At 40.6% G+C, this 24432-nt stretch overlaps 1 protein-coding gene across 3 annotated transcripts in view; it reads left to right on the plus strand.

Annotated features, from left to right (window-relative positions):
• Nucleotides 1-24432, plus strand: part of pld1b (phospholipase D1b) — a 74751-nt gene that overhangs the window by 44567 nt on the left and 5752 nt on the right. For all 3 annotated transcript variants that reach the window (XM_050056884.1, XM_050056885.1, XM_050056883.1), the window contains exons 15-25: nucleotides 833-1058; nucleotides 7185-7313; nucleotides 7419-7537; nucleotides 9508-9621; nucleotides 11143-11253; nucleotides 14536-14624; nucleotides 17058-17171; nucleotides 17540-17589; nucleotides 20525-20659; nucleotides 22781-22934; nucleotides 23551-23668. In XM_050056884.1, the coding sequence (XP_049912841.1) occupies nucleotides 833-1058; nucleotides 7185-7313; nucleotides 7419-7537; nucleotides 9508-9621; nucleotides 11143-11253; nucleotides 14536-14624; nucleotides 17058-17171; nucleotides 17540-17589; nucleotides 20525-20659; nucleotides 22781-22934; nucleotides 23551-23668 (1359 nt within the window). The remainder of the gene's footprint in view (nucleotides 1-832; nucleotides 1059-7184; nucleotides 7314-7418; nucleotides 7538-9507; nucleotides 9622-11142; nucleotides 11254-14535; nucleotides 14625-17057; nucleotides 17172-17539; nucleotides 17590-20524; nucleotides 20660-22780; nucleotides 22935-23550; nucleotides 23669-24432) is intronic.

The following is a 24432-nucleotide window of genomic DNA, read 5'->3' on the forward strand; positions in this document are numbered from 1 at the left end:
TATAAACCAGTTTACCAGTTTAATTGTAGGAAATGTTTAGTTTTAGTTTTAGTTTAGTTAGTATAGACATTCACTCTGCCTGTTGGAGAGATAGAGAGAAGATTAAAGCGTCAAATTGCAGTAAAAGGTGCTGTATAAAAGACAGGCTACAACTTTTTTTCCTTGTCCCCCCCTGGAATTATTCTCTAAAATTAGGGCCCCTGCCCTAATGGGCAAGCTGATCTTTTCCTTGAGGATGCAAAAGAACAGATTCTATCGAATCTGGAATGAATGGATCGAATTTATAACCACTACAAGCAGACTCTGTATGACCCTCTACTGTGTCACCTTTCTCTCCTCTTCTCAGTTAGACCGGCAGAAATGTAAACTCCCATGGTTCCAGTGTATATAATTAATTTTACTTACAGAGTTTTGGATGGGCAGATATGAATGCTTATGTGGACACATGGACATATGTGAGCATAGCTGCATATGGGTGTATTGTTTTTTTTTTCTTTGAACAAAGAAAATGAAAGTGGGGGGGGGGGGAATAATACTACAGTGTAAACTGAGCTAACCCTGCAATACATAAGCAGGTATTATTGTAAGTAATGCAAATATATTTTTCTGTATTTTTTGTATCTCTTGTTTTATAAACCACAAATTATTATTAAAAAAAACAAGAGAAATATGTATTTTAATATTTTTTGAATATTTTCAAATTGATATTTGACAGGGCTAAAAAAAAATGTAAATGTATTTTGGAACAAAATACTTTAGAGTGAAGTAATTTTGTATTTTTGAAATGCTCAAAATACTTTTTTTTTTTATTACTCATTTAACTTCTTTTCAGGCTGAAGCTGCCTCCTCCAGCATGGCTGCCCGAGCTAACGGCAGCGGTGCTGTTTCCCAGAGCAATGGGAAAGGCATTTTTACAGTGACGGACTCGGGGGACCAGCCTAAGCTGAAGGGTCAGAGGAGGACAAGGAGGAACAGGTTCAGCATCAAGAGACACCTGCAGAAACACAGGCTGGCTCATGCTGACAGTGACAGCGACAGTGACCTGGAGAACGAAGAGAGTGAGTGGATATATTTATTTAAACACTGTATTATATATTTCAGTTCATGGTATAGTGGTCTTAAGTGCTAGAAAAGTGATAGCAAAGATGATTGGAACAGACAGGAGAGTTCCCCCCCCCCCAGTACTTTAATATTTGTACACACAGGTACACTTATATTGAAAAGTTTGGAATCAGCTGTTATATTGATGTTTTTCATCTTTCATTCAATAATGGTTATAAAAACTGTTTAATTCAGACACTAAATGTGTATATCTGAAATAGTTTTGGCATCAAAAGAAGAAGAATTCAATTATTGAAACCCCCATTTAATTCAATTTGTTGCATGACAGGGGAAAATACTGTGTGAACTTGGATTCTGACAACAGTGTCCAACAGTAACGTCTGTCCCAGCCATTTGAGGTATTAAAGTATGTGTTCAGACTGCAAAAACAACACCTTGAGGATGATTTTGGCTTTTGAGCCCCAACTAGTTGGTGTTTAAAGCTTCTCATCCAGCAGCCTCCATCAGTGTTGCTGTCTCAGTGTTTGTGGCGGCTCTGTTCAGGTTGGTCCAACAGTATCACCAGCCATCACAGTCTGATCCCCAGCAGGCTGGCAGAGCTGAGGACGACCGCTCTCATCGGCCAGTGTCAGGCTGGTGAGTCTGTGGTGGCGGTAGTGTTGCTGTGTAGCCACTCACTTTCCAGTGTGCTTTGCTGTGGTTTGAACTGGATTGAACAGTTTGGTTCTTTGTGTGTGAATTTGAGGCTTTCTTCCCTTTAATGTGTAAAAGGTCAATTAAAAAGATGTGTCTTTTTAATATCTTTAATATGAACGTGGCTTTTTTTTTTAGTAAAAATGTCTGATAATCAGACTGAACTACCATTTAATTTTCACATCATTGTCATCATTAGTACTTTTTGGTCATTAAAGTTTTAGTCATTTTATAATATTGATTTTATATAAAAATATTCATGATACAGATGTTATATTGAAGCATTCACAGTCAGTTAGAAGATAAACAGATAAAAAATGAAAAAATAAAACAACTCGGTTAGATTTACACACACACATATGCATACACAAACTAGCCTGAGTGTCAGACTGAAGCTCCCAGAACCTTCAGTCTGACATGGCCTCCATTGAAGGCGATTTATAAGGGGGAGGGAATTTGATTTTTCCCTAACCAATCAGTAGAGATCAACGACTCACCCAGAATCTGACGTCATTAGTATCCATGCCTCGGGGGTGCCGAAAACAAGCGAGCATTGCCCGTTTAAAATGTCTCCGTCGTCGTGCACGCCCAGCTGCATCGCCGTTAAATCCAGTTTAGCAGCTTCCTTAATTTGGTCCTCCATTAACGCGAGTAGTGGCGAAATACCTCGATAGCATCGTTAATGTGGTCTGTAGGATCTGTAGCGGTCGCCATTGTTGCTATCCTCACCAGTTACCCACCGGCGTACAGCTTGACATCAGCGTGGCGCTGATTGGCTAATCGCTAGACCCGCCCCCACCCCCGGCGTTCATTGGTCCTTCCATCTTTTGGACGAGATAAATCGCAAATTCATTGCAGTATGCCAGACCAGAGATGCAAGCCTACTCAGTTGAGTGGGCGGGGTCTATGGTCTGGAACCAGGCTATACACAAACAGATATACAGTATACATGCACATCCTGTCCACTAGTACCCTGTACCCTCTGTAAGATGTTGCACCTTTCATGTAAACCATAAAAATTTGCCATGTTTTGCCATATTTGTTTTGCCTGGGCAACCCAGTTGCCAGAAAAATATTGGCATTGTATGTTTCAGCAAACTACGGAAATGCAACATTTGCATGTTGTATAGCGGATATATTGAAACTTTATGTTTCAAGAATGTTGTGGTTAACATGTGGTTAGCTTAAGGCACAAAAACCACTTGGTTATGGTAATGAAAAGATGATGCTTTGGTTTGAAATATCCAGTTTTGGGGGCACAATCCTCGCTGCTTTCAGCCGAGCTAAAATATTTAGTCAATCTGCCACAAATTGTATAATCTGTTCACTTTTAGTCAAGCAAAAAATGTAAAATATCTGCTGGTTTTAGCTTCTCAAATGTAAGGATTTGCTGCTTTTCTCTCTATACAATCATAAATTAAGTCATTTGGGGTTTTGGACAACTGAAGACTTGAAGACATCACCCTGCAGAATTTTGTGATTGATTTTGATAAGGAAAATAATCATTAGTGTCAGTCCTAGTGGGCAGTGATTGGGGTGTGGACCCAAGCTAAGGAGTAAAGAATTAATCATAAGGATAAAAATGTGCAAATACTTATTTGTAAGTGCAGTGAAAAATACAACCATGACTTAGGGGGAAATGTAGCGCAGCAGAAACAAGAAGCAGGGTGAAACTTTAAATAACTGACATAGACCAGCAGAGTTCCACTAAACACACCACTTGAAACGTCCAGCTGATCACAGGGACATAGGGAAGTGAAAAAATGTGACATGTGGCCTGCCCTTATATTTTCCCTTTTTTAGAAAGTCTTGTGCACACATCAAACAATGCTGGGATTTTATTTGATGAGAAACTGCATCAGCCTGTAACACATCTGCTGACACACACATGTCACTTCTGCAGTAAAACAGATGCCGTTGGTTTTTATTAGCTGCTGTGTGTTTGCCAGGCTCATCCCTGTTTATCCTGCTGGTGTGATAGACGGGAAGTGTCTGAGGTGAACGTGAGGCAAACAACTGCTACTATAAACAAATGAAGCTGTAATTACATTTAAAACACACACACACACACGCACACACACACATATTTGTGTTCTTTTCTTTTATTACATTATCTACAATCCAATGACATATATCATTTATTTTACTGTATTTCAGGTAAGTAAAGGTGTGTGAGGTGAGTTGAGTTCACTCAGCATGTGTCTGTACTCCTCTCTAAGGTTTATAAGTCTTGACTGTAGTGTCGTTGTCCATCCAGCTGCTGTTTAATTTCTGTTAAAGTGCTGTCAATGCATTTTCCAAACAACAGTGTAGTAAAGCGAGCTGGTACTCTGGTGTGTTGTTAACAGATTAGACCGCAATGGAGATACTTCACAGCCTCTATCTTAAACCGGCAGTATTCTGAAGGTCAAAATTTTGACTCATATTTAAAGTCTGGTGTAATTCCATATCTTTGTTATTTTCATTAAACACCAGAAAAGACCCAGACTGACTATGTTAGCTTGAGGCCAAATACTCTCTGGCTCTCAGCCCAAAGCCAACTGGCTACTACTGAAGATGTACATCTTTCGAAACACAAATATATAGTTTCATGTTTTAAAAGTCTCTTACATTTCCAAAACAGCTGCTCACTGTAGTTTTCTATCATTCAAACAGGAGGAAATATTGCAGTTGATGGGGACTGTTTTCAGCTGCGGATTAATCCACATTTGGTGCGGTAGTGAGTATTAGTGGTAGCAGGACGGTGTATGTGGGATTGATACAAAATAAAGTGTGCCTTTATTCCGAAAAAGACAATAGTTCTTATAAGCTGTTTACATGGCTAATGAAAATGAATATTCCACTAATATTTCCATCTACATGCAGCTGTGCATACTCTGATTATCATGGCCAAACATTTCGTTTATCACATCAAAATATGGAAAAGTGGAACAACTTGTGCAGTTTTATTTTTTGCGTCAGAATAGGATTTTTTCAAAGTTTTCCACTGGTGGTAGACTTGTTCGATCGTGCAAACGCAGCCTCCCTCCTTTCTTTCCTTCAGTCACCTTCTTGAAAAGGTTGGTGTCGCCATATCTATCCATATCCAAAAACCTGTTAATATCCAAGTCCAATAGTCTTTAAAAGTAGGTCTTTTTCTCCTTATTACCATAAATGTGGGTTTTTCTTTTAGGCATGCATCTCTACCCCAGCCCTGCAAACTGCTGGTGAGTTGATTTGTGTACAAAGTACCGAGCTCACCGAAAACAGTAGTAGCAGTAAAAACCCTGCAACATGCATACTTGGAATGCTTTCTATACACGGTCAAATGATAGCATTAAAACCCCAATAATATCGGCATATCCAAAGTCTCGTACTCGTACTCGTACTCGTCGTCCTCTGCTTATCCGGGTCCGGGCAGCAGCCTCAGCAAAGCAGCCTCAGCAAAGAAGCCCAGACAGTCCTCTCCCCAGCCACCTCCGTCAGCTCTTCCGAGGGAACCCAGAGGCGTTCCCAGGCCAGCCGGGCGATGTAATCCCTCCAGCGTGTCCTGGGGCGGCCCCGAGGTCTCCTCCCGGCTGGACACGCCCGAAACAAGGGAGGCATCCTTACCAGATGCCCAAACCACCTCAACTGGCTCCTCTCGATGTGGAGGAGCAGCGGCTCTACTCCGAGTCCCTCCCGGATGTCCGAGCTCCTCACCCTATCTCTAAGGCTGAGCCCAGCCACCCTGCGGAGGAAACTCATTTCGGCCGCTTGTACTCGCGATCTTGTTCTTTCGGTCACTACCCAGAGCTCGTGACCATAGGTGAGAGTTGGAACGTAGATCGACCGGTGAATCGAGAGCTTCGCTTTGTGGCTAAGCTCCCTTTTCACCACAACGGACCAGATAAGCGCTGCATCACTGCTGACACTGCCCCAATCCGCCTGTCAATCTCCCGCTCCATCCTACCCTCACTCGTGAACAAGATCCTGAGGTACTTAAACAACTCCACCTGAGGCAGGACCTCCCCCCCGATCTGGAGTGGGCAATCCACCCTTTTCCGGCTGAGGACCATGACCTCAGACTTGGAGGTGCTGATTCTCATCCCAGCTGCTTCACACTGCAGAACCGCCCCAGCAAGAGCTGGAGGTCACTGTTCGATGGAGCTAGGAGGACCACGTCATCCGCAAAAAGCAGGGACGAGAACCTCCCGTCACCGAACCTGACATCCTCCACCCCTCGGCTGCGCCTAGAAATTCTGTCCATAAAAGTTATGAACAGAACCGGTGACAAAGGGCAGCCCTGGCGGAGTCCAACTCTCACCGGGAACAGGTCCGACATACTGCCGGCCACGCGAACCAGACTCATGCTCCTTTGGTACAGGGACTGGATGGCCCTTTGCAAAGGGCCACCAAGCCCATACTCCCGGCGCACCCCCCACAGGATGCCCCTGGGGACACGGTTGTAAGCCTTCTCCAAATCCACAAAACACATGTGGACTGGTTGGGCAGACTCCCATGCCCCCTCCAGCACCCTGGCGAAGGTAAAGAGCTGGTCCACGGTTCCGCGTCCGGGACGAAAACCACATTGCTCCTCCTCAATCTGAGGTTCAACTATCGACCGGGCCCTCTTCTCCAGCACCCTGGCGAGGGTAAAGAGCTGGTTACTTTCGTAATAAAGCCTAATTTGGCATATCTAAACAGAATATATTGTTTACGTGACCCGTATCAAATTCACCATATTGTCATATTCGGAATATTACATTAATATCATACTTGTAGAAAGAGTCACTGTTTGTTAGTCTTTTTGTTTGACTGGTTGAATATGATCAACAGACTTATCCTTTAAAACCAAGTATAAGGTTGAATCTCCATGTAAGAAGATAAAACTGCACCAGAAACCAACATTGGAAGCTTCTGATTTCATGTTCTGTTTGCTTAATGGTTGTTCCAAAATTAAAAGGCACGAAATATAAAGCAATTAGTTTGCATTTTAGGCTTTAAAATAAACACATTTTCAAAGTTAAAGTAACTTTTGATCATATACGTAGATGCTTATGGACAGAGGCCTACATGCTGGAAATGGTTTTCAAAGCAGTGATGATCTGGAGTGTAGTGTGACTTACTGGATGTAGACTGTGGGTATAGCAGTAAGCTTGTAATTGGCCGGCTTATTCAACAAGCATTCATCTCCCCTTCCACTGTCTGTTTGCTACTGTTTTGCAAGGGCACCGTCACTGCATCCTGGGCTGGTAATTTAGAGAAATACAAACAACCCAGAGCAACTCAGACAATTAATCACTAAGTCCCACCTCTGCAGCAGGAACTTAAAAAGCCCAGGGACTAAAGCCTGGATTAGTCTACGTTGTTGCGTTCCTGCAGTGAAGACTTTGGTCTTTGGAAGGGTTGTAGTACCTGTAGTTTTCATTGCATTGATAAATAACTGTATATCCATGTGTGTGTTTTAGGAAGTGGCTCAATGTGTAGTCTACAAACAGGAGTCGGGGAGCTCTTTGGAAACACACGATTCTGGCATGGAAAAGACTACTGCAACTTTGTGTACAAGGACTGGATTCAGCTGGACAAACCATTCGATGGTAACAACATCATTAAACTCACAGATTACCAGTGAGTCCACAGAAGTTGGGGAACTATTTATTCCATATTCCTTCTGTCTGACGTTCCTGTTCCTGCTGTTGTAGATTTCATAGACAGACACACAACTCCCAGAATGCCTTGGCACGACATCTCCTCTGTGGTTCATGGGAAAGCAGCTCGAGATGTGGCCAGACACTTCATCCAGCGGTGGAACTTCACCAAGGTCAGAGGTCATGCTGCTGTTCTAGCATACTGAGTCCTAGTAACCTGGTTCAAAAGTTTGTTCTGTTAAAGAGTCATTGACCAAGATTCTGAAACTGTTTCTGCTCTTCCAAAGAAAATACATAAAAATATGAATAATTAGAATTTTTCATGAGAAATAAATGTCACTGTGGCTTTCTGTTGCAGATTAATTTTGTACATTGAAGGGGAAAGTACAAATCTTTTGAAGTGAGGTTGTATGGGGCCTTTATTCATAGTCAGTTTATTACATACAGTAGATGCCAGTCAGTGTGCCCCCAGTTTGGAGAAGCAGGCTGGAGTCTGACACCAAAGCTAAGCAATGTACTGCTGTGAATGGGGTCAGCAGCAACATTTTTTTAGCCACCTAAATGCCTAGGGCTGTACCCATCCCAAAATTATGCCAGTTGAATCAGAATCTGCCGTTTAATATGAATATTCAAGGATTCTTTATTTTTCCATACAAAGTTTTAATGTTTGAACTAGTTCAGCAGAACTTTAAGTGTGACAGCGGCATTCATGTAATATAGTAAACCAGCTCACTGCGCTAACGACAGATCAGAAATGTGCAACAACATTTGTTTCTGACTGTAGATATCTGCAGTCAGAAACTGCTGCTACATCACGTCTGCTGCTCTGTACCAAAGAGTAGCAGGAATGTCAAGAGCATTCAGTCTGTAGCAAACTCTTGGGACCAAAATATCCTCAGAAGAAAATCAATATCACTTTACATGTACGCTATATTCAGAATATTTTTACTGCAGTACCTTAATGTCAGACAGTGATTTCCAGTGAGAAGATCAATCAATCAATCAATCAATTTTATTTATAAAGCCCAATATCACAAATCACAATTTGCCTCACGGGGCTTTACAGCATACGACATCCCTCTGTCCTTATGACCCTCGCAGCTGATCAGGAAAAACTCCCCAAAAAACCCTTTATAACGGGGAAAAAAANCAATAGTCATATGTGTATAATAACAGTAGAAGTATGACTAATGACTAATGACGGCAGCAGCAGCAGGAGGCATCTGGCAGGACCACGGCAGCAGCACAAGCACAGCCGATATAACGCTCACCTCAAAGCCAGACTTCATTGAGAAAAACAGTGATTTAACACTGCTGAACACAGGAGCTGCTGGTCTACCACTGCCTTGATCACTTACATGTAGTTAAATTGTGTTATTGTGGGTGTTTAGAAGATAGGTCGGATTCACCAAAGTCACACAATTATATAAACTGTCTAACTGACCGAGGCAGTGATAGACCAGCAGCTCCTGTGCTCAGTGAGCTAAAATGACAAGAGCATTGATGCGAAACTGAAGCCGTTAACGGCTTCCCTGTCATGATGGGCTGTCTGACGAAAAGGGAAAGTAGTCAAAATATTTTATATATAGCATACACTCAAACTGATACTGATTTATTAGTTGGCTAAAATGTGTTTTGCTGCTGATCTCCATCCACACTAGTAGATTGCTTAGCTTCCATGTTAGACTTCTGCCTGCTTCTCCAAACTAGGGGCAGTACATCTACTGTATGTAATATACTGACTGTGGATAAATACCCCATACAACCTCATTTAAAAACGTCTGAACTATCCTTTGAAGTATTTGATCACTGGGTGTTTCCTGCCCTCAAACAATCGCTTACTGGACAGAAAGTGATGAAATTAGATTTAAGGAAGAAACAGCAGATCAGTGGAGAGATAATAAAAATCTGTACATTTACATCATTATTTTCACAGCGAGGTGCATAAAAATTGCGACCTCTGTTAAAAGTGTAGGCACAGTCTGGAAAAACTAGGATCTTTATGAGTTAGGACTCATTTAACCCTTTGGCCAAGCTTGTTTGGCTCTGACTCTGCAGCTGTCCACATTGCTGTAGGAGAAATCTGCAGTTGTGGGTTGCAGTCTTTTGTGTGACCTCTGTCTTCCTCTGTTCTCTCTACCAGCTTGTGAAGCCAAAGTACCGTTCTCTGTCGTACCCGTACCTGCTGCCCAAGTCTCACACCACAGCTGCAGAGCAGCGATACCAAGTCCCCAACTGCATCCCCACAAAAGTACAGGTTGGTACTGAAGGAGTTTCATGTGTTAATGTCACCCTGCATTGAACTGCTTCTCTGCCAGTTTCCATTTTCAATATCCACCCCAGCCTTTTATTTATTTTATTACAATTGCCTTTTAGTCATTTCTTTTATCATGCAGCTTATTCTTACTGTGTTTCAGTTCTGTACTACATTGTAAGTTGGTTTTAGTGTGCAGTATGTTCACATGACAAAATTAAACGTTCTCAAAACAAAGGAAATGGAGCTTCTCACGTTTGGAAAAATAAAAACAGACTGGTGAGAAGGCTTCAGGAGATTACTTTTTAATTACCTTTCTAACAAATGTTTTAAACTGGGTTATAAATCTGCAGAATGTCTGGGAACAGGCTTTACCAAAAGAAGAGGTTCCTGCACGGCAAAAAGATGCAAAGCAACAGAATGAATGTTATATTCTACATTTTCAGCAGGAGGAATATATTCAGATGTAACTCCTTTGTAATCACCAACATTTTGATTAATGACTGTAATGTAATTATGTATTTATTCTCGGTAATCGTGATTACAATCTGATTACAATTACGTTTATTTTGTAATTTAATCACTATTAACAAAATGCATGTAACTAGTTACTCCCCAACACTGTTCACCATGTGTTATGTTAAATTCAAGAAGAAGGTGGCTTTGTTTTTCTCGCACACCTCCACGGTAAACGAAGAATCCAAAAAGTTGAACATTCTTAATGAATTGAAGTAAACAGGTCCATGTTTAACAACAGCCAAACTATATCCAAACATCTGTTTACAAACTCTCACACAACTCATGCAGTGTAATCCAAGTCTCATTTATCCATTTGTGTGCTCAGTACTTCGCAAACATATGCATTTTAAAACACACTTCTGTCTGTGAGTGTGCCTGAGCAGGAGTGGGTGTATGAGCTTCACTCAGAGCAGACTTTAAACACACACTTGCCCCAGGCAAGCTACTCAGCCGCTACTTAAACTCATGAAGATTGTTCGCCTTTTTTGGATTTTTCGTTCACTGCAAAAGCATGCAAGAAAAACAAAATTTTCATGATATATTCAAGTTAACATGGGGTTATAATCCTTATACAAATGATTATTTTGTGGGTGAAGTATTCCTTTAAAGTACTGAATCTTTTGGTAAAACACTTTGCTTTCCCCTTATAGGCAATAGTTTTCCAAAGAGGCAGCTTGATTTATTGTGTGCATCTTGCATCATTAACTGTTGGTACAAAACCATAAAGTTCAATAATTTATTATATGTTGTCTGTAAGACTATTATACCTGAAAGAATACTATATGCTATATGCTGTATGGGTTTAGTATGTTGTGTGGAATTTGGACAAAAAACATTTTGTCTCTCCTCTCCAGTGCTGAAATAAGTTAAACAAAATAAGTAAACAATAAGTCCAAGATGAAACTTAATCCAACTTTCCTCTTTGCAGAGTGCATGTTAAAGCTTTTGTATAAACATTTGTTTTACTGGCTTCCCTCCCAAACTCACTCATCTCCCTTCCCTCAGATCCTCCGCTCAGCCTCTGACTGGTCTGCTGGCATCAAATACCATGAGGAGTCCATCCACAACGCCTATATCCACACCATCCAGAACAGCAAACACTTCATCTACATAGAGGTAATTATCTGTAAACTGCAAAAAGGTGAACATTTTTAAACTGGTTTTATATTAAGCCAAACACTGGACTGGACCAGTACACCAAATTTTACCAGGTGTCCCACTTCACTCAGCAGCCACTCCTGAGTGGAACATAATGCCACCATGCCCCAACAGAAAACTAGTGTCAGACTGTCACATAACAGCTCTGTGTCCACCTTGAATCCGTTAAATATGCATTTCTGTTAGCTGTCAGCTGTGCGCTCGAGATCAGAATGCAGACATAACCACTTAAAAGATGGGTGATGTAGCCTACTTGCTATCTTCCAATGTTTGTAACATTACTTTTCAAAACATAAAACATGTTTTATATTGTGATATTTAATAGGAATAGCATAAAATGTAGCCAACAGCAAGTAGTTGTTATTTGAACGGTCATTTAGTTTTCCAAGAAACTTTCAGCTCCCTGGTGATGGTGATGTCTCTCCAGTTAGCTCACACCTTATTTTGGTTTTTGGAGTGAAATTCTTCATTTCCATTTCATGAATCAGCCATTTTTCATCCATTTTCATCCATTTCAAAGCAAGCCACAGGAATAAATGGAAACAGAGCGTTTGATGAAAGTTCAGCTCAAAACAGCACCTGGAGCCAGTTAGGACACCTCTTCCATCAGCTTTAAATCCAAAATGTTGTCATACTGGTGCAGTTTTAGTTTTCTTTAAGAATAACTCTGCCATTTCTCCTCTTGTCCCCCCAAAAACACATAAACTTTGTTGTAAACAAACACAGCATGCGCTGCTCTCCCACCTCAACTAAAATTTGATCTCTTTCATGTGGCTGTGCTCAGCTCGCAGCTCGTCAGACTCTGGTGGCTCCATTATATGTGTAATATTATGTTAATCATGTTGTCATATTGCTTAGTGAAATAAAAGTTGGATTTAGCGCCACAATGCCGTCGGTACAGGCTGCTGATGTAGGCTATTTTTCAATTTGCCAGAACATGTCATAATGACAAATGCTGGTTCAGTCGGTTTGCATAAAATCTTACCAGTTTAAGCTCGTAAACCACATTGGACCGGCAAAACTGAAAATCAACCCAACTCTAACAGACACAGAGTAGAAAAATGCCAGTGCACAGCGTAAGTTGTAGAGGTGAAAATCGGGGCCTGGAATTGGGCCTGTAGGCTCCCGACCTTGTCCTCCACGTAACTTCTCAGTTGTCCTCTGATTTTGGTCTGGTGCCTTGGATTCTACTAAGTAATATTCAAAGAAACACTGGAGACAGGCAGAGTCCGATGCAATCGAGTTTAATGTGTTCACAGGCTTTAACACATACAACTCATCGAGTCAAGCTCCGGGACCGGACTGAAAATCAACTCTTAGTGCGTCTGCTTTTATGCTGGTGGAGACTGGAGAAAGTCTCCACCTTCTTTCGCTAATCCATCCCAGTTCAATGCAAAGCTATTGGTGGCGACCTTTTCTTTTTGTCCAATCGTGAACCGGCCCGGTTCTAATGGTGTATCACTTTCGTTTTGAGTTTTGGAAGTCCCCAAATTTCCCACCCTTAGCTTTGGCTTTGCTTTCACTTTATTTTTAAAAAACATGTGAGTTTTAGGGACTTTCTTTATGCTGTCCCTTGTGCTCTTTTACAATACAGACTTTTAAGTGTGTGTTAGGTAGTACAAGCATTTGAGTGTGTGTGTTTACATTATACAGAACATGGTGTGTTATATGTGTGTTCTTTTAGTGTAGATACAATATCAACTCATAACTCTGTATTATGCATCTCAATCAGTCTCTTAACCCTTTTACATTGTTTCTCGATCAACTTATGCAATATAACCCTTTTACTTGATTAGGGATTAACTCTTACACTACAAAGTCAAGGTGCTGGTACTGTGGCAAAAGTGCAAGTATGCAAAGAAAAAAACACATATGTTGTGGCTACATTCCGCACACAAGACAGGACTTTGACAGAAGATCAAGATTTAATAGAGCAGAGCAACGCGTTTGGCTTACAGCTTCATCAGGCTTCAGCTTCATGAGCTCAAGTTTCAAGTTTCAAGTTTATTTATTTAGAAATGGGACAATGCATATTAATGAACATTTTAAAAGAAAAAAAAAATGTAAATATGAGAAGAGATTGTAGCCGTACGGCTAATTTCCATCTCCTGTCCCATAGGCAGGTAGGTGTAAGAAGAGAAGAGGAGGGAGGAAGGACAATAAGAACTTTCCACAACAACCACAATAACAACAAAATATTCTATATTCTATTGCAGGGTGCCCGGCCATAATAAAGTGCTGATTCATATTGCAGAAATGCCCGTAATAAAGTGCTAATAAGTGCGATAATCTATTGCCGAATGCCCATAGTAAAGTGCATCATGCATACAACAGACAACATCATGCATACAACAGACAACATCATGCATACAACAAACAACATTTTAAGATCCAACAGCATACAGCAAATAGACAAAAAGTATACAAATTTAAGTATGACCATGTTCACAGATCTGGTTTTCTAGTAACCATGCTTTAGGATGATTGGAAAATGATGCAATGGTTGGTAGTTCGCGTATCGTGCTCGGTATATTGTTCCAAGTTTTCGATGCACGATAGGAGAATGTTGCTTGTCCAAATGTACTTTTCCTGAGTGGTACCGTACAATCAGCCCTTGAGCCTGCTCTGGTGGATCTGTTTGAGTTTCTTTTGACAAAGACTTGTAGTGGTGGTGGAGCTTGATCATGAAGAATTTTATAAATAAGTACAGAATCAGTGTATTTCACAGTATTTTCCCAGTTCATTTGCTCATATTTGTTCAGAATGCGACAATGATGGTACTGTTGAGTTTTTTTATCGAGTACTTTTAAGGCTTTAAGGCTTTTGATATATTTTTGAGAGCTTGGCCTAACTCTCCCATGCCCTTGCTGCACGCTTTACCTTCTCTCCACAAACAATGGACGAGCTACATCAAGCGCAGTGCTTATTCATAAGTGATGAACAAGCTCTTGACATCATTTCACAACAGTCGCTCTTTGATGATGAAGGAATTACATTGGATGTTAAGTTGGAAGACCTTAAATCCAAACTGGGCTATTTATCTAAAAAAGAGCTTCTAAATGGCATGTAATCGTGCTGTCACAATACTGGAAAGCAAAGCAAATCCCATGCGGACTAAGGATAAATAAAACACTGATGGATCTGGATTTTGTCCAGAAGTGGGAGCAAGAACTTAACATGCTCTATGGATTTGACTTTACTCGTCATCTCACAACAGGCTCATGTTTGTTTGTCTTCCAGAATCAGTTCTTCATCAGCTGTGCAGACAACAGACATGTTTTCAACAAAATCGGAGACGCTATTGCCGAGCGCATCATCAGAGCACACAGGTAACACACACACACACACACACACACAAGCAAATATTAAATTGGTTTTACGCACAATTTGTAAGCTTCCGCTGCTGTGTGTATTTAGCCTTACCTTAAAATGACTTACAAGAAAAACACACGCACATACACAAACACATCGTCTTTGTGTATGTGCGCTTAGGCTTATCTTAAAATGATTTCCCAGAAACACACACACACACACACACACACACACACACACAGAGTATATTTACCTTCCAGAGAACTAATTTCATACCATATTTTGTGTTTGACTTTGGCCTCTGTGAAGATTGTTTGAATATTTTTCTATTTAAGGTTCAGTTTCTTTCTCTCTGTGATGTTTTGTTGTCAAGGTATCAGAGCTTATCATAGTACACACATCCTGCACAAAACACAGGGTAAACACACACACACACACACACTTGTAAAAGGCTCTGTGTATAAACAGTCTCGGCGGCTGTTATAAATGTCCCGTCTGTCTTGTTTCTCACAGTCGCAGTGTAAGCTGATATAAGAAAACGTTGTCAAGTGTTGAAACAAACTTCCTTTTGGGGAGTGTTTGAATGAAGCAGCATCTTATTTCACTGCAGTTTCTCTGCTCTCCTGGTCTCTGCATGAATTTGTGAGGTGTTTTTCTGATTTCTTGGGTTGTGAAAGTGTGAAACTGTGCAGTTATTTAGAAGGTCATTATGATTAATGGCAGCATCCGTCTCCCCAAACTGCCTCATAAAATAGTCTTTAAAGAGAAGATTAGAGCCAGACTAATACATTACATCAGCCAAATGGAGTTCATCACAGATAGCACACTGCTATCAGCATGTGTATCAGTAACAAGATATTGCACTGTGAAAATGATCAAGATGTGATTGAGGTAATTTAGAAACAGTGTTGTCATCACAAAGTTTGTCCACCAGAGTACACAGACTGTAAGCTGTCCTGCTCAGCTCATAATCTTGCATGGTTAGTATTCTTTAAGAGGCATATTTAAGAGATACTTATCGAAATGTTTGTTATTGTTATGTTTATGTGTAGAATATAGATTTATTGGGCATCCTGGTGGGTTTAAGACTCTGAATATGTAATTGCAACATTCCCGTCCACTGTCTCCCTTCTCATAGTCTGTCAGCTTTTTCTTTAACTCTCAAATATCAGTATCAGTATCTTCTGCAAAAATCCACATGTTGCTACCAAAAAGCTTAAAACCTGCTCTGCCTCTTACTGATAAATTGTCACTGCTCCGCTCTGCTTGTCTTTACATTTTTGTGATAGTTAACTGTGGGTGTGTGTCTTAGTGGCAATCCTAAAAATACCATTTCATTAAAGTTACACTAAAGGGACAGTTACCCCCCAACATACATATTTTTCCTCTTTCCTCATTAACTGCAAGCTCAACTAGCACCACTGAGCTAGCTAACGTTATAGCTCAGCTGAAGAGGATGCCATTTATGTTTACACCTCACACTGTCCCAAGGACGAGCCTCTTGTTCATGAGTAGATGCACACTTCCTTCTGTGCAGTGATCCGGTTGGCAGGTGTAATTTGGTAGAAAGAAAAATAGTTCCTACATGAAACTGTTCACAACAAGGTCTGTGGATTATGTTAAGTAACCGGGTCATGATTTCTGGAAAGAGGCATTGATGCTGAAATTTTTGGCGCTTTGAGCACCACAAGGCGAGTGCCATCTAGTTCCATTATGCTGGAGAGAAGGCAGACATCTCTCCGACCGTTATCTCCAACACTGTGCAACTAACACCAAAACAATTTAGACTGATAAATAGCACCACAGGTAAGAGGAAAAAATATGTATGTTTAATTTAAGGGTGAACTGTCCCTTTAAGGCATATATTTGAATGCATGTTTTCTTGACTGTCAGTTGTCTCAGCCTCTCACAGTCAGCTGTGGAGGTTGCGGCTCTTTAGTCCCTTTTCAGCTCTACATTTTTTCCCAAATTGTTGTTTCCTGAAGATGAGGATGTGTTTGTAAACTGGCAGGTGGAGATTTAGACAGTGTTTGCTCACAACATGCCCAGGGATGCTCCAGATATGGTTGCTAGATTTGTTACCCAACACTGTTTGAACATGGTGTGCTGCTTCTTATTTGTTCTTATTATCTAAGTAATCTAATCTGTACATCAGCATATGGGCACCCAGTAGCTCAGTGAGCAGAGTGGGTGTTTGAAGGCAGTGTCCTTTGTTGCATGTCATTCCCTCTCTCTCCCCCTTTTACACTTAATACTGACCACTAAAGGCAAAAGCCATAAAAATATCCTTTAAAAAAATCATCTGATGAGCTGTTATGTGTCCTGTCCTCCATCCATCCTCTGTGTTCTTTTGTTATGGAGTCTTACGTCAGCTGTTTGATAAATAAATATTTCATACATAAATTATTACATTAATAATGTTGTATCTCTCTGATTTAAAATGTCTTTAGGGAGGGTAAAAGGTACCGAGTGTACGTGGTGACGCCTCTGCTGCCGGGATTTGAAGGAGACATCAAAACCGGAGGGGGCAGCGCCCTCCAGGCCATCATGCACTTCAACTACAGGTGTGTGTGTGTGTGTGTGTGTGTGTGTGTGTGTGTGCGTGTGTGTGTGTGTGTGTGTGTCTGTGTAATGGGGAAGCTGCCATGAACCCACCTGGTGTGTGAGTTTGTTTGGTGAGGGTTAAATCCTGTAAGCAGCCAGTGATAGATTACTGCCACACCTTAACTCTCTAACTACAGTGCTGTTAACGCTGTGTGTGTGTGTGTGTCTGTGTGTCTGTGTGTCTGTGTGTCTGTGTGTACGTGCCATTCCTTTGAGTCAACAGTCAGCCCTACCCGTGCAAACACAGTGACACACACTTACATTCTTGTTATATTGTGAGGAATGTGGCTCTGTGGCTCATCCACTTCTGTCCCTCCACTCCCTGCAGGACCATGAACAGAGGAGACCACTCCATCATCTCCCAGGTCAGGAGAGAGAGTAAGTCAAAGGCAACGACAGCTTTAACCTCATGTTCACACTGTTGGACTGCGAGCTTACTGGCCGCTGTTGCAGTGAACAGAAGATATGGGTGCACGGGTTGTATGTTCAGCTGTAACCTGCACTGGTGAAGGAGGAATTAAGATCTTTTACTGTGGTGAAGGTACTAATACCACACAGTAAAAATACTCTGTTACAAGTAAAAGTCATGCATTGAAAATGTAACTTCACTAAAATTGAGTAAGTATAATTAGTAAAATAGAAGTTTGGCATTGTGTATATTGTGTATATTTTTGGACTTGCATCTTATTTGGACCTAATTGTTATTGGTATCTAGACTGTATATTTTCACTCTTCCCCACTTTGTACTGCAACTCCTGACAGCAGTCTCCCTCAGAATAAGTAAGTTTAATCTTAACTTATTTGTGCTCTGTAAAGCTGCTCTGTTGGATAAATTTAATTTCCATATTTAGCCTACAGCTGGAGGGCACAAACGGGGCATATACGTGTAACCTGTAATATAGGAATCACTTAAGTAACATTTGATTTAGTCTGTCATTAAAACTCATGAGAAAAAAACACAGCTGAACCCCAATGTTGGCCCAAATACATACATGCAAAACCACATGCATATGAAATAACACGCATAAGAGCCAGAAACCAAAAAACTGCACACATCTGCATTCTGCTTTTATGTATTTTTAGATAAGTGGTGCCTTTAATCTCACTGATGGTTTACTTTATCAATGTCAGATCACATATACTTTACGTTAGTGCCAAATCTTTTAAAGCTGTGGTTCTCAAACTTTATTCAATAATGTAGCCCCTTTGAAATATTTTTTCAGCCGAGTAGCCTACCCCCTGACCAGCGCAAAATATTTTTGGTAGAAAAAACGACTTTATTCAGAGATTCAATACAGCACTGCACTGTCAGTGACAGTGTCAGATTGCCATGTTGCATCGCCATGTTTCTAGAGTTGCCCAGAATGGACTAACTTAACACTGGTTTTAGATAGGGACATTCAAGTTTTCACTTCACTGCTTTTTTCAGTGTTTTTAGCGGGGCTGTTTGTTTTAGAGAGGAAGAGACCTCTGTGGATAATTCAACCCCCTGATAAAAACCTCCTGAACATCTGGATCTTAAGTTATCATTGAAAAAAGGTAAGCACAGGTTAGCAGGTGCTGGGCTAGTTGCCTGTCTCTGACATGCCAAACAGTGTCGGAGAAACACTGATTTGTATCGTGAAGCTGCTTAGTGGTTCATCACCTGGGGCCTGATTTATAACCATTGCGTACGCACAAAAAAGGGTTTGAAATGTGCGTACGCCACTTTCTAAGCTTAAATAGGGATTTTTAAAGAAAAACTTGACAAGGAAATGTACTGAAATTTAAGGAAACTCTGACCCACGCGTACGCACATTTTGGAGACAGGAGAAATTGGCCACACAGATGTGGAGGTGGTGAATCGAAGCCACATTGTGGAAATTCGATACGAGAGGAATCATTGTACGTATAATGATCTCTCACATGTTTAAATTCACGTCATATCACACGTTTCTTATAGATTCACTTCATAAACATAAAAATGCAACAGTGTTATTTGTGTTTGAAGAGGGTCAGAGCTGGATTGTGTGCTGCTGACACTTGTGGTCAGCTGTGGAGAGCACCATGCACAGCTTAATGAATCCAGGCTGTGGCGGGTGACAGAATCCAGGAATGTTTGGCTTTCCTTTACCCGAGTCATTTTCACCTCACCCACGTAACCAGGCTAACTGATATAATTAACGCTGTCAGTTGTAGAAACCCAAGATAACATCAAACAGCATTAAATAACTGCAGTACACTGCGCCAACAGTTCCCACTCGCTCCCTTTTCTTTAGCTTGTGACCCCACTGCCCACCTAACAATAGGCTATGTGCTTTCTAACCTCCAGCTCACCCACAAGCACCTTGATTTCTGCATCAGGAATATGCATTTTCTTGGTTTTCCTCTTAGTCATTGCCATGATTCACCGTAAGGAACCACTGATCAGCCAGCTCATGTCTATGCATCAGCATTAATTTATGGTTGAATGTGGGTGTGTAGAGGGTGGGATGTGAGGCTGATCCACGTGTAGACAATTCCAAGTTGATTTGGGATTTATAAAAGAAAATTGTGTACTGGCAGGCTTATGCACAGTTTTGTCACTCAGAATGTTTTTTGGCTTATCTACATTTCCTCATTGGAGGTGGATAAATAAATGAAATGAACAAATAAGGCCCCTCATCTGTACATTTTAGAGAGGAGGAGACTTCTGCAGATAATTTGGCACACGGTAAAAACTTCCAGAACAAGAGACACTGAAGGAAATCAAACCAGTTCACATTTGATACGATGGAGAAGTTTCAGCTGGTTGCAATCTGCAGTCCTCACCACTAGATGCCACTAAATCCTACACACTGTTTCTTTAAAGCATAGCATGTTGTTAGTTTAATTTCATACCTTCAGGTTCATTTTCATATGTTGTGAATATCAATGTGCAAAGACTCAAAAGATTCAGATTTCTTACAATAAAAAATCTCAACTGTCCGTAAGCATGTCCTGAATTTGGTGAGCATGTCCCAGTTACTGTCATTCAGATATGACTTATTTTAGATGAGGAACAGGGAAACCTCCTCTGAGCCATGTTTGAACTGATGTAGTTTAGGTTGTCTCTTAATCACATGCCAAATAAGGATAGTTTTATAAACTAGAAGATGTTACCCTCAAATGAAGCCTTGTGTATTAAATTTGACCTTATAGTTCTTTGGTCATTAGCTTTTTTATTTGTGTATGCCCAATAGGCAAAAAAGGCAGCTGTTAAGAGGTTCAATGAACTGGAAACTTACAGTCTCTGTTGACACAGATCTCTTCCCATATATAACTCTGACCCTAATTGGTTGTTTCTGCTTTCCAGTGGGAGACCAGTGGATGAACTACATCTCCATCACTGGTTTGAGGACTCATGCTGAGCTGGAGGGGAAGCTGGTCACCGAGCTCATCTACGTCCACAGCAAGATGCTCATTGCTGACGACAACACTGTTATAATCGGTAAATTGAGTTCTTCACCCTTTTTTTGTGCCCACTTCACTGACTTCACTTTCCTCACGCCAGACGTTTAGCTGATGTTGGTATAGCAGCTTGAATTTCTCCATTACAAGATTACAAGATGACAGATGTAATGAAATATTCCCCCGACACTGGGCTGAACATGTATAATAGAGGAGAAAGAAACAGGAGCTGCAGAGAGACAGCTGTATCATTTATATAGGAGAAGTCACAGAGGAAAAATGACTTCTGATTTTAAAAGCCTGAAAATGTTGCAAATCAAAGTCATGTGGTGGGTTGTGGTGAGGTTTCAGTTTCCACTGCAGCCACTCATGCTAAAAATAAACCGTATATTCTAACAGGAAAGTGAAGAGCTGCAGATGAAAGCAACCACACGCTGGTTCCGTTTTTCTAAATGTTTTTTTGTACTTGCACTGAACCTTTCAAGGTGTTGTCTGTGGTGAACTGAGTGGAGGCTCCAGATAAAGCTGTATTACCCAGCCTTTTTTAACTTGTGACCACTGAAGCAACTTGTTACATTTCATTGAGCCATTTTTTCTGTTGAGTTGATTTGAGTTATTTTTACAGGCCTACAGAGGTAAAACTGTTACTGTAACAAGAAAAATCCTTAAGATTAAAGTAAAATAATTTTAAGGAATTTATATATTTTTTCTAAGATTTTCCTCGAGGTCCATTTGAGAGTTTGGCAGGATTTAAAAAAAAAAAAAAAAATCAGTCATCAGTTTTAGAACTTTTCGTATTCAAATGACAGACACTGCAGCTGGAATTGCATACCATGCACTATATTATGCCCAGTATGTCCCCTATTGCTCCAACATACTTTGGTGTAAATATACAGTGGTATTTATCTTTTTGGGATGCACTCAGTTGTTAAAACCACAAACTGTTTCCGTTGAAGACGCATAACCATGGTAAATCGTCCCAGCTTCATGTCTACTGGCAATTTGAGAAAAATTAAATAACAAATTTTAGTGGCCCTTGGCGTCTGACACTGATGCACTAAGGCACCCTTTTGCACTGGGTGGCGGCATGTTTTGAGGCAGTGGGCAACTGCTGTAGAATAAAGAGCAAGAAAGTCCACATAGGACGGGTCAAACAAACTCAGGACTCTCACCTGGGAGCCAGCTGTTCGTGTCCCGTGTGACACTGAAAGTAAATCAAGTTATTTTAATAACAACATAATGTGCTTGTTTGTGTAGCCTGCCTTGCTAGTGACCTACGTGATGTCACATAGTGTTACATGACATAAATGTAGCTATTTCAAGTGAAACCATGGTGTTTTTTTCTAAGCCTAACCATGTAGTTTTGTTGCCTAAACCTCAGGAAGTAAACTCAAAGGTATTTTACCCACATTCTAAGTTTCATTTAAAATATAAAGGCTATGCATTTAACAAGCAGAAACTATACATTTCCTAAAAACAGAATTTTATTTTGAAAAGATACAGTGTAGCCATTGAGCCCAAATGGACACGCCATCCCTAAAAATCCAAAATTGATGCTGGAGAGAACCTGGTATGTCATATTTTGACATGTAGGGCCACTGACCAAGCGTCTGTATTTGACAAGTGGGGAGTGAGAATGGTTTACACAGAGACGTCTTGGAAATTGTGCAATTTGCATACTGTTGGTTTCATAATAAGCTAAAATATTTCACCTACCTTTTTAACGTACTAAACGGCATGTTAGTGTAGAACTTCAGATGTAGCCAGTGTCCTTTTTTGCTCGAGGAAAAATGAGCCAGATAAGGTGTTTCCTTAATTCTGTCCAGTGATATTAAGATAAACATTTCTGTGAAATATAAACAAAACCATTAACTTTCATGCCCTTAATTTGAAAGTGGAGGCCTGTTTTGGAGCAATAAGTTCATGTTTTAAAAGTTTAACAGTTCTCTTACAATGACTCATTATGGACAGTATATTTTACTTATGAGGAAAACATGTTTATTTTTTAAATATCTCTGTTCCTGTATTTTTCCACTCATACTCATGTATAAAGATGTTTTTGAGTTTTGTATGAACTTCAACATGAAGTCTCTTATGAGGTGTTGCAACACCATCTGCTGGTGATTTCTGTGACATCACTTGTTCCTTTGTGCTGCTGCAGGTTCTGCCAACATCAACGACAGGAGCATGCTGGGAAAGAGGGACAGCGAGGTGGCGGTGATCGTGGAGGACTCAGAGACAGTGACGGCAGTGATGGACGGGCAGCCTTATCAAGCCGGAAAATACGCTCTGCAGCTCCGCCTTGAGTGCTTCAAGTACTGACACATCCTGAATCCTGGTTTACTTTATTAATTTCTGTATTTATCCTGTGCCTCTCTTTTCACATTCAATTTGTGTGAACAATAGTTTAATGACTTCAAACATGAAATAAGAGAAGATTGATGCTTCTTTTGCATGTATTATTTTTAGTAAGCATGCCTTTTATTTTTGTTGATAGATATTTATCTTTAGTTTAATAAAAGGCATTTAAATCAGTAGCTTCTAAATCAAGATTTAAAATTTAGTGGTTTCCAAACTGTGGGTCAGGACCCCTCCATTGGGTTGAAGATAAATCTGAGGGGTCATGAAATGAGTAATGGCATGAAAAGTCTCTGATTGCTTCACTTTTGGTTTTAGTTTTTTTTTTTAGTTAGTTTTTTTTTAATTTTAAAGACACCTCCTTTGTCTTGTAGTTGGTAAGAAAGATGAGTTAATTGTACTTCTTTATTCTGTGTAAATTTCATCAAAATTGCATCATGTCTGCTTCTTGTTGCCAAATATGTCAGCTCGCAGTTTCCTGGAATGTTTCATCGTTTCCCTTTCTGGTGCTGTTAGTGTTTCTTCATGTCTCTCTCCCTTCTCCTCCTCCTCTTCTCTGTCCCTCTCTCTCAGGATGATTTTGGGCGCTCACACAGACCCCTCCATTGACGTGTCAGATCCTATCAGTGACCACTTCTACAAGGAGGTCTGGATGGCGACATGTGCTCGCAACGCCACCATTTACCAGAAGGTCAGTCTGATATTACATCTGCTACTCTGTGCTTCTGTTACCATGGCTGGATTTCAAGATTTACGTCATGCTTTTATTAACTTTATAGCTATGATCATGGACAAAGGTTTTGTTTCAATACTGGGAGGAGGCACATATGAAATGGGGAGGTTTTTGAGCACCAAACACTTCAAGAAGTATTTCATCACTGTAAAGATGGTCTTTACAAACGGTAAAAAACCTACAACTACCGGAGTGCATTGTGCTGCACCAGACCAATAAACGCTCCCGTTGGTAGGTGACGAAATGCAAGCTCATCCATTTGACACAATGGCTGCCAGCTGGTAGCAAACTATCTCATATTTCAGCTAAATAATAAGCTAAAACATGTTTCTGAAAACATTTGGGGTGAGAAATAAACAACGCAGTAACAGAATCTTGGTTTATATTTGATCAGTGCTGCCTAATTTTACCGTTTCCTCTCAGTTTTTTTCAGCCTCCGTTTTCTCTGTGCAGGAAACAGTTTGGCGGCCACTTCCTGTTTACAAACTCTCGCTATTACAGCTAAACAGGACACTAAAACATGTTTCAAAAACCATTTTAGGTGAGAAATAGGCAATACAGTAACAGAATCTTGGTTAATGTTTGATCAGCACTGCCTGATTTTACAACAGATTTCAGTCTGAGTCAAGGATGCTTCCTTGGTAGGATGGGTCCTTTCAAGTCTGGTTCTACAGAGACTAGACAAGAGTCCTTCCTAGCATTTGGTGACCACACATTGGAGC

This window comes from Epinephelus moara, chromosome 11 (assembly GCF_006386435.1).
Source record: "Epinephelus moara isolate mb chromosome 11, YSFRI_EMoa_1.0, whole genome shotgun sequence".
In the NCBI taxonomy this organism is placed as follows: Eukaryota; Metazoa; Chordata; class Actinopteri; order Perciformes; family Serranidae; genus Epinephelus; species Epinephelus moara.